A 14,257-nucleotide genomic window follows, 5' to 3' on the forward strand; every position below is an offset into this window, starting at 1 on the left:
GCTAGCCTCAGTATGCCTCAGCTTCCTCACCTATAAAATGGGTACAATAATGGATGCCTCCTCATAGGATCGTGAGGCCAAGAGCTAATACATGCGAAGTATTTAGAAGAGTTCCTGACATAGTGAGTGCTCAAAAAATATTAGCTATTTTTATTGTTTTAAAACAGAAGAATGGCAGTCTATTAGACTAAGGACTAGATAAGCACCATACTCTAGTTGATAAAGTTGTTTCCCACTGGGTATGAGTTGACAACTCTGATACGCCATCCAAGTATCCTGAAACTGAACAACTAAGCAAATGCATGGCAGATGGTGGATGCCACTTTTCTCGCTGTTGCAGAGGGAATTTACAAATAAGCAAAGGGAGCAGGCTAAAACCATCTATGTGGTCATGGATTAGGGTTGGAGACATCAGTAAGAACTCGTGTTTAACATAATACTGATACAGATGGTTATACATAAATATTCCTAGATGTGTGTACTTATATAATTGGTGTAAACATGAATCTCCTAGCCCTATCAGCTGAGAGGGCTAAAAAGAAATGACATCCCAGCAGCAGTGAGTACACCTAGCACCCAGATCCTGGTTTCCGATACTATTCTGCAATGAAAAAAACCAGGTCTCCTTGAAGAAATGGCTGATTCTAGGACTGGGGCAGGAAACATACAAGGTGAGCCTAGAGCACCTTTTCGTGCCAGAAGGTAAGAAGGGCTCGAACAACCGAACACACCCACAATGATAGAGATGCATATCAAAGTGACATACGAGTCAATCAAAAGAGCTCCCAATGACCCAAACTGGAACAATCTGAGCAACAAATAAACTAGCATTGTATTATAACCCAAAGCATAAAAGAATTTACTCATCAGTCTAAACTGATAAAAATGTTTAAATAAATTAATAAATGGGGGAAACAAATCTCCCATGCAGAAGTTTTCCAAATACATTGATTAGATACCTTACCCTCACAGAGGGGGAGTATAATCCCCACTCTTTAATTGGGGGTTATGCACTGTGACTTCCTTCCAAACAATATAGTATGGGAAGATGTTTTCCATGGAGAAATCTGAAAATTACTACTCCAGCCAGGTGATCAAGACCAACAACAGTCATAAATCATATTGATAGTATGTACCCTTGATAGCATGTGATGAGAACAGCATTCTACCTCTGTAATAGTCCTCTCAAAAACTCGTAAGTTCAGTCTAATTATGAGAAAAATAGTCTAGTTATGAGAAAAATTCCAATAAAGGGGTATCCTGCAATATACCTGACCTCAAAACCGTAAAGGTCATTGAAACCCAGAAAATTTTGAGAAACTGTCACAGCCAAGAAGAGCGTAGGTTGATACGACAACTCAATGTAATATGGTATCCTGGGTGGGATCCTGGAACAGAAAAAGGACATGAGGTAAAAAGTAGGGAAATGTGAATAAACTCTGGACTTCAGTTAATAATGTGTCATACTGGTTCGTTAATTAACAAATGTACTATAGTCACGTAAGAACAGTAAGGGAATCTCTGAGGAAGGCATATGGGAACTCTGCTGTACTATCTGTTCGGGTTTTACATAAATCTAAAACTGTTCTGAAAAACATCTTAAGCGGGGCGCCTGGGTGGCTCAGTCGGTTAAGGGTCTGCCTTCGGCTCAAGTCATGATCTCGGGGTCCTGGGATCTAGCCCTACATCCAGCTCCCAGCTTAGTGGGGAGCCTGCTTCTCCCTCTCTCTCTGCCCATCTCCCTGCTCATGCTATCTCTCTTTCAAATAAATAAATAAAATCTTTAAAAAAAGAAAAGAAAAACATCTTACTTTTAAGAAAAAAGCATGAACAGGAGAGTCTGACCTCAGTTCTTAAGAGAAACCATCTCCTTTTTATCACAGGGGAAGAAGCAGAGGACACAGAGTGTAGAGGGCAAGGTGTGGGTTGAAATCCCAGCTTTCCCTTATTCCCTGTGTGACCTTGGACATGCTCCTTAACCTTTCTCTGTCTCAGACCCCTCATGTGTAAGAGAGGAGTAAGAATACATAGGGTTATTATGGGAATAATAAAAGGATATACACAGGGACTATCCCTACTAAGCATCCATGAATTCTAGCTCTTGCTGTTGGAAAGGGACACTGCCATTCCCACCCAAATTATTTCTCAGGGACCTCTGTAGCTCCGTATTCTCCAATTCCTCACTGCCTGAGGTGGGTGTTTTTATGTTATAAATGGGCCTCTAATGAAAAAACTGCTGAGGCCTTCTCCATTTTTCACCATTAGAATGGAGTAAGTTGGTAAGTTGGTAAGGAAAGACGCAACAAGGCCCCAAGAGCAGGAAGCAGGCACTCAGATCCATGGGCCTGAACCATCTGATCTTCCTTCTTCTTTCCTCATATCCTGTAACCCATCTCCTTCCCCAGGAAACAAGCCTAACTTCCCCATTTCTAACAGCTGTCTGGGGACCTGGCTCAGGCTGTTCATTCAGTAATAAAGCCAGGCAAAACAACATAGGGTAAAGTAAATAATCCCAAATTAGAAAATGTCAGGATGCTAACACACTAAAACACTAATCACAACGGTGATAATATGCCTTAGCTCTTCATGGACTTCTGGCTGCAACCAGATTACAGTGATCTAGGTATATATGAGCTGGAAAGGCACCTGAGATCCCGATGCTCTTCTGAAATGGCAGGCCCAAGAGCAAAACAGTGAGAAGCCCAGGTCTGGGACTGAGTTCAGATACCAGAGCTCGCTTAACCAGCTGGTTGACGTTAGTCAAAGTATGTAACTTTTCTGGAGCTTCCATTTACACACCGATAAAATGAGGACAATAGCTCATAGCAAATCTGCGACAGTAAAGGAAGATAAAGGCCCCTAGCAGAAGGGCTCACGCTAGTAAGCACACCATACGCTGCGGCCAGGGGCGGTGGCCAGGCTGGTGACAACAGTATCATCACTGTCATCCCCTGCCAGGCTGCAGGGTCAGTCAATGACAGGGTCTGATCGAGATGCCTATTTGCCTTTCTCTGACACTTCGAGAACTCCAAGAGATTCTTAGGTGACTGATTTTTCTTCTTTCTGAACCACTGATCATCGACATTGTTTTACTCCTCCTGAATTTTCGGAAAACTAATTTCTGCTTTGGGAACCTACTCTCTTCCCAAATTTTGATTCAAGATTTCAATTTTGATTCAAGATTTCAATGACTTTTAAAATGATAATTTCTACTTTTCTTTGTCCAGTATGGATGTTTTAAAGACAATACCAGGTTCTTTTACGTAGCGTATTATTTCTCTATTTCTTCTTCCATTCTACTTTAACTTTTTAAAAATACTCCTTTCACTGTATAGCTATTCATTCTTTTAAATTTCAAGTTTTAAATCTTATTTTTGCTCTGTTCTTTACCCCTTTCTTTGACCCATTTTTGTTAAAATAGCCAAATTAATTTCCACTGCCTTCTTAGGGTATTCGAGTTTGCTGGAATGAATATTGATTGCAAACTCTCTGGGCAGATTTTTTTAGTACTTTCCACTGTAAAGTTTCTTGGGCATTAAGGAATCACAGCCAGGCTTCTTTAACTCATCTCCCTTTTCTTTAAAGTGGTTCCAATGTCTTGGATTACTACTATTCGTGTGATTCTTAACTGGACTAAAATCTGGTGTCACTATTTACAACTTCTGGGAAAAGAGTACAAGAATGGCATTCATATCGTCTGAATATGCAGAGATGAAAGCAGAATGATTTCAACAGTTTAAAGCACTGCGGTGGCAAAGAGTTTGAGAAGACAAACATAGCGCTCCAGAAGGGAAGTGAAGCGAGTCAATAAAAGAAAAGGAAACAACTATTTCGACATTATAATAATAGTCATTAAAGGAAAGAAAAAAGTGTCATTTCCTGAGGACTCTTAAAGCTCTTTAAATAAAGCATATTAGATAGATAGATAGATAGATAGATAGATAGATAGATAGATAGATATTCTAATTTCAGATCCATTCCAGAGAATGAAGATTCACCGTGTCAAGTTTCTGTATGGTTAATATCCCTTCTTCACATTCTCTTCACTTCTGAATTCAATGATTGTAATAAATCTGCACAAGGGAAAGTTTCCTTTTCCATCTGGTTCTGATTTTGTTATTCTAAATAGACAGCGTTTTATCATACAGAAGTGTCAGCAGCAAGGAGGAAAAGGGCACAGGTAGGATGGATGTGGGCAGAAATGTTGTTTCCTGTCACAGGAAGTGAGTTTCCTGATTTCCAAATAGTGGCAAGTTTAGGGATTGTAGAAATAAACATTGGATGCCTTATTATATACAACAGTCCAGCGCTAACATCAAAAATCACTGTGTGGCAGATTCCAACACCTAGAAGCCTTGGAAGTTGCCTTCCTCGCAACGGAAGGAATTCGTGTTTTGGCTAGATGACGTTAAAGGCCCCCAATATTGCACAAAGCCCGAAGTGGGCACACTCGGGCCTGGAATTACAAGTGGGAGTCACAGCACAATCTGACACTTTTTGAAATTCATGAAGAACACTAGTCAGTTGTGGTCCAAGACACCAGAAGCCAATCTTTCATCTCGACGATTCCATCTGTACTTCCCCATTTTTCTTTCTTCTAAGTTCTTTTATCCTCTGAGAGGTTGATTAGATCCATATTTAGAAATACAGGGAAGACTGTTATCCTGGGATTTGGGACCCTGTATGAAATGTAAGCCCTGCTCTATGCTTTACGTTAAAAACTGAAAAGCCAAACAAGAGTTGAGGATTTTTCTGTTCGGGGTTAAACCTCGCAGTAATTCCCCCCCCCCCCACCACTCCCCATCTGCAAAACTGCAGGCATCTGCCCTAAAACAGGATGTTTACTTCTTAGAAAGTTACTGAATTCCTGCCGTCTGTTTCCCACCTGAAATCACAAGAAGACAGATTCACAGCAAAAGAAAACAATAGGCATTTTGCACCCCCACCCCCCATTTTGACCCCACGATACAAAGCTTTAGCTCATCTCTGTACTGAGAAGCACAGTGAGCAGCTGTGATGTCACGATTAATAACGATCAAGTCAAAGAAGCTGTCTGTTTTGTTTTCCTATTTTATCAAAACTGGTGGCACAGCCCCTCCGACTGAAAAAAGCAGTCATGGGCACCTCTCAAAAATTCAGTATAATATTTGGGCCATATCTCTGTTTCTTTTTTTTTTTTTTTAAGGATTTGATTTATTTATTTCAGAGAGAGAGTGAGAACGAGAGAGCATGAGTTGGGGGGAGGAGGGGCAGAGGGAGAAACAGACTCCCCTCTGAGCAGGGAGCTCTCAACGTGGGGCTCCATCCCAGGACTCTGGGATCAGGACCCGAGCCGAAGGCAGACCTTAACCAACTGAGCCACCCAGGTGCCTCAATATCTCCATTTCTGATATTCATTCTCACTTTTGAAGAGATGAAAAGTAAACAAGTTTTATCCCAGTGGTCATTAAACTTGAAAGGACGCCAGGGATCCTACATTCTGAGCACTCATTTTTCAGGTCAAGAAACTGAAAGTGAGAGAGAGGTGAAGTGACCAGGTCATATGGCTGGGGAGTGACAGTGACTGGTGAGGGACTCGAATCTGAGTTCTCCAGGCTCCTTACCCAGGGCCCTTCACCTTCTCTGAGGCCGGCTCCTGGGCAACCTCTGCATTGGATTCACCTCATTCTAAGATGGGATATGAATAAATAAATAAATCCCCAAATACGCATGGTCCTATTTTTATATACATCTAGATATTCATAAATAAAGAGCTTTCACTTGAGGACTGCAGTCCTCACCATGTAGTAGAGCTTCTTACCTGTGCACTATTGGTATTTACAGGGAGAGCATTCTTTGTTGGAAGGCGGTGTTTTGTGCACTATAGACTGTTTCACAACAATCCTGGCCTCTACCTACCAGATATCAATAGCATCCCCCCACCAAGTTAAGACAAAAATTTCTCCAGATGTTGCCAAATATCCTCTGGGGACAAAACCAGCCCATTGAGAATGGCCATAGAGCCGTATCTCCTACACATGCACCAGCCATCAGGAAGCCTTCGGTCATGGTTCCATGTCAGAGGCCAGAGCTCTGGGATGGTGGAGGAATTCTCCATATGTTACAGATGGAATGAAGAAGGTGCTACCCTGATTTCCTCTCAGAAAGACAGAGCACTGACCCTAACTAGCCACAGAAATGATTAGGAGAAGGGTAACTTCCAAAAGAGAGAGCAAAAAGATAATGGCGAAACGAGATGAAAAATAATAAAAGGAGAAATGGGGGGAGGGTGGGGAGGAAGCAGTACGAAAGAAGGAAAACGCAAGGAAGAAAGAGGTCAGCTGAGAGAAGGGATTTTAGCATTCCAGTATTTGTAGGACAGAGTGGCCCATTATAAGATAAAGTGGTGTATTTTCATCAGGCATAATTTTTTAAAAGGCAAGTCAGTCTGAGGAAAAGGGTCAAGCACTTTCTACCAATTCATTGTGAGGCTTTAGGAAAGGACCATTGTCCCCAGATGATGGACCCCCTCAGGGGAGTTCTATGTGAAGCTCTTTGTTAAGGACTCATATGCTTAAAACTGGAAAGCCCTTTAAAACAGCTTATCCTGGAGTTTCACCCACATCACACTGTTCCCGGTGTACAATGAAGTTGAATAAAATTTTATAATAGGACTTTAAAATAATGAGCATGATTCTTCACATCCAGGGTACAAACCAATTTTCGTGCGACTTCCCAGAAACCTACTTAATCTCAAAACACCCCCTGGGAAACAGAAAAGCTCTGGATATTTTTCAGACTGTTACTCTCCCTGGAGTGTTCAGGTGGCTAGTTGAATGGTAGCTCCAAATTTGACTCAATTCCAAAATTTGTGGAGAACAACACACTTATTTCTGAATCTGGTCACAGGGGGAGGTTACATGTGACAAGCTGGCCACTCAGGTCTCCTTTTGTATATGCTTTAAAAGACTAATTATAAAAAGGTTCTTTTCAAAAAATTATCATTTCAGTAAGTTTTCAGGGATAAACACAATTAACAACAAAACCTCTCTAATCCTATGATTCTCAAACCCTTAAAGTGCACAGGAATCACTCACGGATCTTACTGAAATGCAGATTCTAATCTAGATCTGTGGTGAGGCCTGAGATTCTGCATTTCTAACAAGCTCCCAGGTGGTGCTGATGCTCCTGGTCCGTGTACCATAGTCTAAGTAGGAAGTCTATAAATCTAATCCATCCCCCCACATCACCTATTTGATGATACTGTTTCTGTCCTGCAAAAACTTTTCAGGGCTGGGGAGCCTGGGTGGCTCAGTTGTTAAGTGTCTGCCTTCGGCTCAGGTCGTGATCCCAGGGTCCTGGGATTGAGCCCCGCATCAGGCTCCCTGCTCCACGGGAAGCCTGCTTCTCTCTCTCCTACTCCCCCTGCTTGTGTTCCTGCTCTCGCTATCTCTCTCTCTGTCAAATAAATAAATAAAATCTTTAAAAAAAAAAAAAACTTTTCAGGGCTGACTGTCTACTGCTTACCAGGGAAGGTCCTTATTCTCTTGCGAGAATGAACCCCCTTCATGATAGCTTCGGCTCTACAGATCCCCTCAACCTGGTACATACGCCATCATGAAGCGGCATGTTGTTCCCAAAATATATTTCCCCAATATGGTCCCACCGTTCCCCCTGCTTGGGTGGCTCTACCACCAAAATCTTCACCCTCCTTCAGGACCTACCTGAAATGTCAACTCCTCAAAGAAGCCCCCCCAAGCCCTCTAAGAATAAAGGTATTTGTGCTGCTCACCACACACCTTGCATTTGACATTCAAATATCTACATTGGCGTGTCTGGTTTTCTGGAAGATTATGGTCCATCCAATAAAATAATAAAACTGCCTCACTCAGGACTAAAAAGATACTCAATTTTCTAAGCTTCATATCCCTGGCTTCTGAAGAAAGGATTCCATCAGTCAATCCTCTGAGGAGTTAAAATATTCCACAGGATTAACTGCCTGGACATTTGGCCCCAAGATGAATATTTAGTAAGAGAACTTTCAAGCACCCTGGCATATATCCCATCGACTTAAGAACATCACTCCTAGAGCGGCCTGCACCCCTACATCATGGATTATTCTTCAGTGTCTCCTAGATTATTCTCATCAGATTAAAGCATCACCCAGGTTTAACAAACACATACAAAATGAAAAAACCCTCCTTTGCCCCAGATCATCCTCTAGCCCATTTTTCTCTTACAGAAAAACTCCAAACTTCTGTCTTCTCCTGACCCAGACCTCCATCCACCAAAACTACATTTGTCAAGGGGACCAAAGACCACCATGTTGCAAAAGCAGTAGTCTCTTCCCAGGCTCCTCTCACTTGATGCATGAGCAGTGTTAGACGTGGTTGGTCAAGTCCCCCCAAAACTCCTTCACTTGACTTCTGGACACAACTTCTTTCTTCTCATTCCCCGCTAGCTCCTCTGTTCCAACCTCCTCTTGCTGGACCCTCTACTTTCCTAATCTGAACACTGGAAGGAACCAAGGCTCAGTCTTTGGACCTTCCTCTTCTCTATAGCCTTGTTCCCACGGGGGGCACACCCAGCCCCATAGCTTTAAATACCATGTCTAAACTAAGGATGCCCAGATTTATGCCTCCCAACCAGACTGCTCCCTGGACTCTAGACTCAGCCAATTGTCTCAAAGTGAGTATGTCTACGATGAAATTATTGACACATGCTCCCCACCACACCCGCTTCTCCTCACCAGTCTTTCTTAGCTCACAAAACCAAGGTTCTCTTCTCTCAGTTGCTCCCACCACAACCCTTGGAGGTGCCCGTGCCTCCTCTTTTTCTCTCATATGCCCCAACCACTTCATCAGTACAACCTGCCAGCAATACCTTCAAGATGTCTGCAGAAGCTCTTCCTACTACAAGTTATTCCTACTTTTACTACTATCACTACCACCGACACCGACGCCACCACCATCACTATTATTACCATCATCTCCTCCTCCTCTTCCTCCAGTTCATGCTCCCAGAATCCCTTGCCTGGGTCTTTGTAAGAGTCCTGACCAGGCTCCTTGCTGCCACTCTTGCCCCCCATCCCACTGCCAGAGTCTATTTTCCACATAGAGCCAGAGCAAGCCTTTTGAAATATAAATCAGACCATAGCACTGCTCTCCTCAAAATCTTCTAAATGCTTCTTATCTTCCTTCGAATAAAATTTAACATCCTGCCCAAGGCCTTCAAGTCCCCATGTGATCTGGGACCCATATGACCTTACAGATCTCATCCTCTAGCACTTGTCACTTCATGTGCTCTGCTCCAGCCTCATTCATTCATCTGCCTCACAGCTCTGTCCACATTTTCCCTGCTTGGATATTCACCAAGCCCAGCCTGTACCCCATTCAGCACTCTGCTCCAGTGTCACCAGATCAGAAAGCCCATTCCTGGCACCCTATGTGAATCAAACTCTCCATCAGGATCTAGCCCCCTTGCCCTACTTCATTCTTCCTTTGTGTGGATTCTTTGTCTCTCTGCTAAAATCCAAACTTCTTAAGAGCTGAGACTTATTTATTTTGTTCATAGTTGTTTCCCTTAGCACAGGGCCTGGCACATGGTAGGTGCCTGATACATTTTTACTGGATGAATAAATGACTATCACTGGATAGTCAAAAAATAAATCTATGATTTTACACATTATGGGGGAAAATGACAACATAAAAAGGAATTTTCAAAAACTCTACTAAATTACATTCCTTTAGGATAGTAAGTCTTGACTGAGAGCTTGTAATGCATAGAAAAGGCACACTTACTTCCTGATCACCGTCTTAGACTCTGATGAACTTGGACTTCCATCTTCTTCACAGTTTGGGCTTGTCAGGTTTCCATACCTTTACAGATAAAAACAAAACAAAACAAACAAAAACAAAAACAAAAAACCCCAGTCAGTGGTGTGGGAAAGCAACTGTATTCCATTTCAAACATGAGATAACAGTTTCCACTTCTCAGCAGTAATTAAGGAAAGAAATATTTATGAAATAGCATCAAAAAGTGATATTGTGTGATATTAACTTAACGGGTATATGGATAGCCTTAAACAAAAAAGGGATTTCACAATGAATCACACTACTTAAAACTTTCTCTTAATATTTAGCATTTCTTTGAAATCCTTTAGATGAAATTAGGCTTCTTCTCTTAGCAGGAGGATGAGGTATTACATGATGCAAAGACGGTAGATCCCTCACAGACTGGAGCACCCAAGCCTATACACCACTGCCCCTCTGCTCTGTCTCCTGAAGGAAGCATGGCTGCGCGTGGGTAGCTTTCACACTTGCACCAACATAAGCACACAAGGACGACTCCATGCTCTGTGATGAGGCTGGTCTCCTTGGGGATAAGTCCAATAGGAGAAGGGTTATGGAAGTAATTTTGGACCCTCAAGGAATGGCTGAGACAAGGATGAAGAACAGGATTTGTATGCAATGGGGAGAGCAGCTGTGGGGACACGGAGGCTGACAACTGGGCAAGGAGACACGGGGGACGACTTTTTAGAAAGTGATAGGTGCTTAAATTTTTAAATTTGTCTCATTGTAAACTCAAAATTTACTAAACAATCAGTCCCTAATTGCAGTTAGCTGTTTTTCCAACTCCATATGTAAGCAAGCTTATTGCATACAAATATATCACATTTTGTTTGGTCCCAACAGTACACTTTAAATTCTTGAGGAGACGTCTTTTTATTAACTTATAATGAATGCCCTGACAATTTCTGCAGTTTCTCTTTCCCTCAGTGAAGAATCCAGAGATTCCTTGGCGTTTCACAAGCTGGTACTCTGTCCCAAAGTTTTGATAATAGAAATTCTATAATTGGTGGGTTTACATTTTTAAAGAGAACACTTTTGTCTTCTACTAATGGGATTAAAGGCCCCAGTACCCTTATGTTCCTTGTTCCTAGGATTTACAAATCCTTTTAGAAATAAAAGCCCACCATCTGGTTTGACTGAATGCCAGCCCATCTGGTCTCCCTATCACCCTATCCCGGTAGTTTCCAGTCTGCACCCTGAGGCATTAGCCCCCCTCCCCTCCACCTGCTCCTCTCTCGAGCTCGTCAGCCTTATGGATTTCTTGGCCTCTCAAACCTATTTTCCACTGGCCTCCACCCTCCCTATTCCTCTCCATTCTGTCTGCACCTGTTATTTAGAGGGCTTCCAGGGCCACCCTTTGCTTTTCCTGAGATAAGAACTTAGTCAGATTAAGATTTATTCAGCCCCATGTGAGCAAGGCAGGGATGCAAAATGAGATTTCTCCTAAACAAACAGATTTTTTTGGCTCTCTCCCTGGCCACCATCATAGTCAACCATGTCTCCATCTTCTCTCACAACAGCCTTTATGGTTTATGTAAGTAGGAAAGATTACGGCAGGTGCAGTGGAGAGTGGGGCTCTGGGAGAGCCACGGTACCTTCCACCTATCTGACAAGACAGAGCCATAAACTCTTCTCCTGCCAGCCTCAGCAAATACATGTGGGACCTAATCTTTGTTTTTGTCATATCCGTGTTAGTTCATTAATTCTCTCTGGTTATCCAGGAAATACTTCACCTTTTATCGCCCAACTGGAAGCTAAGAGAGATAGAAAGGGAAAGATATGCTCCTGATTATTTTTCTTTTTTAGAGGTGTTTCTACTAAAAATCTCCTGGTCTTCCTCTTCCTTGTCTTCACTTTAGCTTCTCATACTCTACTGCTCTTTCTCTACATTTTTCAGACTCTGGAGCTGAGTGCTGGTTGGGATGACACGAGCACCTATCCCAGGTCCCCTCCGAGAATGGGATGCCACAGGAGGAGTTAGGTGCTGTCAAGACGGACTAAGCAACTTATACTGCTGAATGATGTTCGCTCTCATTAATTAACCTGGTATCATCTGCTCAGAACATGTGCTCAGAAGACCCCATGCATATTTTTCTCAGCCGCCAGAGTTGTCTACAGAGTCCTAATCAGGACCAGAATGACTGGTTGACAATACTCTGGAGACCAGTGAGGACCATCAAGAAGAAGGCAAGGGATGTCTGGTAGCATGCACTACGCTCCGGGTTGCTCAGGCTGGTCTCCACCCAACCCACCAAGAAATCCGTTTGGCTCTGCCTTTATGACATACCCTGAATCCAAACCCTTCTCATCACTTCCACCCTGGCTCAAACTACCACCACCTTTAGTCTAGATCAATGCAATAGCCACCTAACTAGTCTCTTGGCTTCAGCTCAGCATGATCCTGGGCGATGTAAATCCCAACATGTCACTGCCGGGCGCAGAACCCTCCCGTGGCTCCCGTTCCACTCCGAAGAAAGGCCAAAGTCATACCTGCCTCATGAGGCCCTAAAGGACTTGCTCTGATACCTCTGACCAAGTCTCCCACGCCCACTCAGTCTCCCTCAGCCTCACTGGCCCCCCTGCTGCTCCACCCACACCTGGGCATCCTCCTGGCTCAGAATTTCTGCGCTCCTCTCTCTGCCCCCGTGTCAGCAGCACCTCCCTCGGCTCCTGTGGGGCTCTGCTCAAACGGCACTTTCTCAGTGAGGCCTCCCCCGGCCACCCTATGTAAGACCAACACTCACGATGCTGCTTTATTTTCCTCCACAGCCTTTAGCACCTTCTCATATACGGTCTTAGTTACTGTGTTCATTGTCCATTGGAATGTAAACTCCATGAGAACAGGATTCCTGTCTCTTTTGCGCACCCAGTAGGCATGCTGATGGCTACTTGTTTGGGGGCAAATGAATGGCCTGGTGGGGTTCTCTAAGCAGACATGAAAACAGACTTTTCAACTACTAGGCTCGGATCTGTTGTTGCAAGGGCACCATCTGGCTTTTTGCTTATACAAGTGTCTTAACCTGTCTGTGCCTTCATTCCTAAAGTCTAGGATCATAAAAAAGCTTTAGGATAGCTGTGATCCAAAAATCTAAAACCGAAGTGCAAAAGAAATAAAGTTTTAAGATCTTAAAGCTGAGATCTTGGAGGTATAAGCAGTTATGGAAAGGCAAAAAACCAAAATGTATATACGGTTTTACAAAGGAGACCTTCAGAAGCAAGATAAAATTAAAGAGCCTGTAACCCTCTGGAATTTCATGGGGAGGGGATGATTATTTACCCCTGCACTTTTCTAATCATTAGAGAGAATTAACGCCTTACAGAAAAGAAACTAGACCAGCACTGGAATTAAGAACTCTTTAATGTTCAAGCTAGGTCAGTTGAGAGTTAGTTTTACTAGATTAAGAGCATTTCTTTGATGTTTCCTGGACGCTCTCATAGCTTCCCATCAAAAACCAAAGTCAAGTTCAATTCATTTACTCCAGGGGAGTAAATAATAGAGGGGGGGGGTGTTTAATTAATGGCAGTAGAATAGCTACAGATGAACCTGTCAACAATGTCACCCCCTATTTCTGCAAAGTCTCCCCAGGATTTAAGATCAAAGCGTCAATCTCTTAAGAAGGCTTGCCAATGAGAAACTGGCCTTCTTTAAATGGTAACTCATAAAACTTAAATTAAAATACAAATTGTCAGAATGACTTTTGACATGGTTTCCCGTGTATCACAAGGCAAAGGAAAGATTTACAGATGCCTCTTAAAGTACAGTCTTAAGCAATTACTTGCTGCAGCCTAAAAATTACTAGAAAAAGAAAAACAAAACCATGTTTAACTGGTTGCTGATATTTTAACAGGAAACAGTTATTTCCAGAGGGGACAGATATTATTGTTGGGAGCCTATCTGGGCAAATGAAATGTTTAATATGTGTTTGAAGGGAGGACAGGAGTATTTGCGGTTCAAAGAAATCCTAAGATAAAGCTGTCCTCAGGGACAGTCTTTCTGGTTCGGGGACACTTTCGAACTTTTGCTCCCTAATGGAAAAGGGAGTAATACCAGACCAGGATGGGGGTAATCCTGAGGAACTTTTCAGGCTCCACTTGATTCCAGCAAGTGATCCAATAACAATAGCAGATAATAATTACTGAATGCAGACCACGTGCCAGGTCCTGCGCTAAGCACTTTATATGGATGGTTTCATTGAATTCTCACAATAATCCTATGTGATATTATTATTCATATTTCACAAATGAGAAAATGAGGCCCAGAGAGCTGAGGTAATTTGCCCTCGAAGACACAGCTAATACGTGGAGCAGAGATTGGAATCATGACAGTCAGACTCTAGAGCCCAGTCTCTGAGTTGCTACCAGATCACACGAGCTTGAGTTATTTTATTAATTTTATGTCCTCCGATGCACTAGATTATAACTTCTTT

At 42.8% G+C, this 14,257-nt stretch overlaps 1 protein-coding gene across 7 annotated transcripts in view; it reads right to left on the reverse strand.

Moving 5' to 3' along the window:
* RGL1 (ral guanine nucleotide dissociation stimulator like 1) overlaps positions 1-14,257 on the reverse strand; it is a 242,914-nt gene that overhangs the window by 52,743 nt on the left and 175,914 nt on the right. For all 7 annotated transcript variants that reach the window (XM_078078068.1, XM_078078067.1, XM_036076690.2 and 4 more), the window contains one exon: positions 9,780-9,857. In XM_078078068.1, coding sequence (XP_077934194.1) covers positions 9,780-9,857 — 78 coding nt within the window. The remainder of the gene's footprint in view (positions 1-9,779; positions 9,858-14,257) is intronic.

The sequence above is a fragment of the Halichoerus grypus genome, chromosome 7, assembly GCF_964656455.1.
Source record: "Halichoerus grypus chromosome 7, mHalGry1.hap1.1, whole genome shotgun sequence".
NCBI classification, from domain to species: Eukaryota; Metazoa; Chordata; class Mammalia; order Carnivora; family Phocidae; genus Halichoerus; species Halichoerus grypus.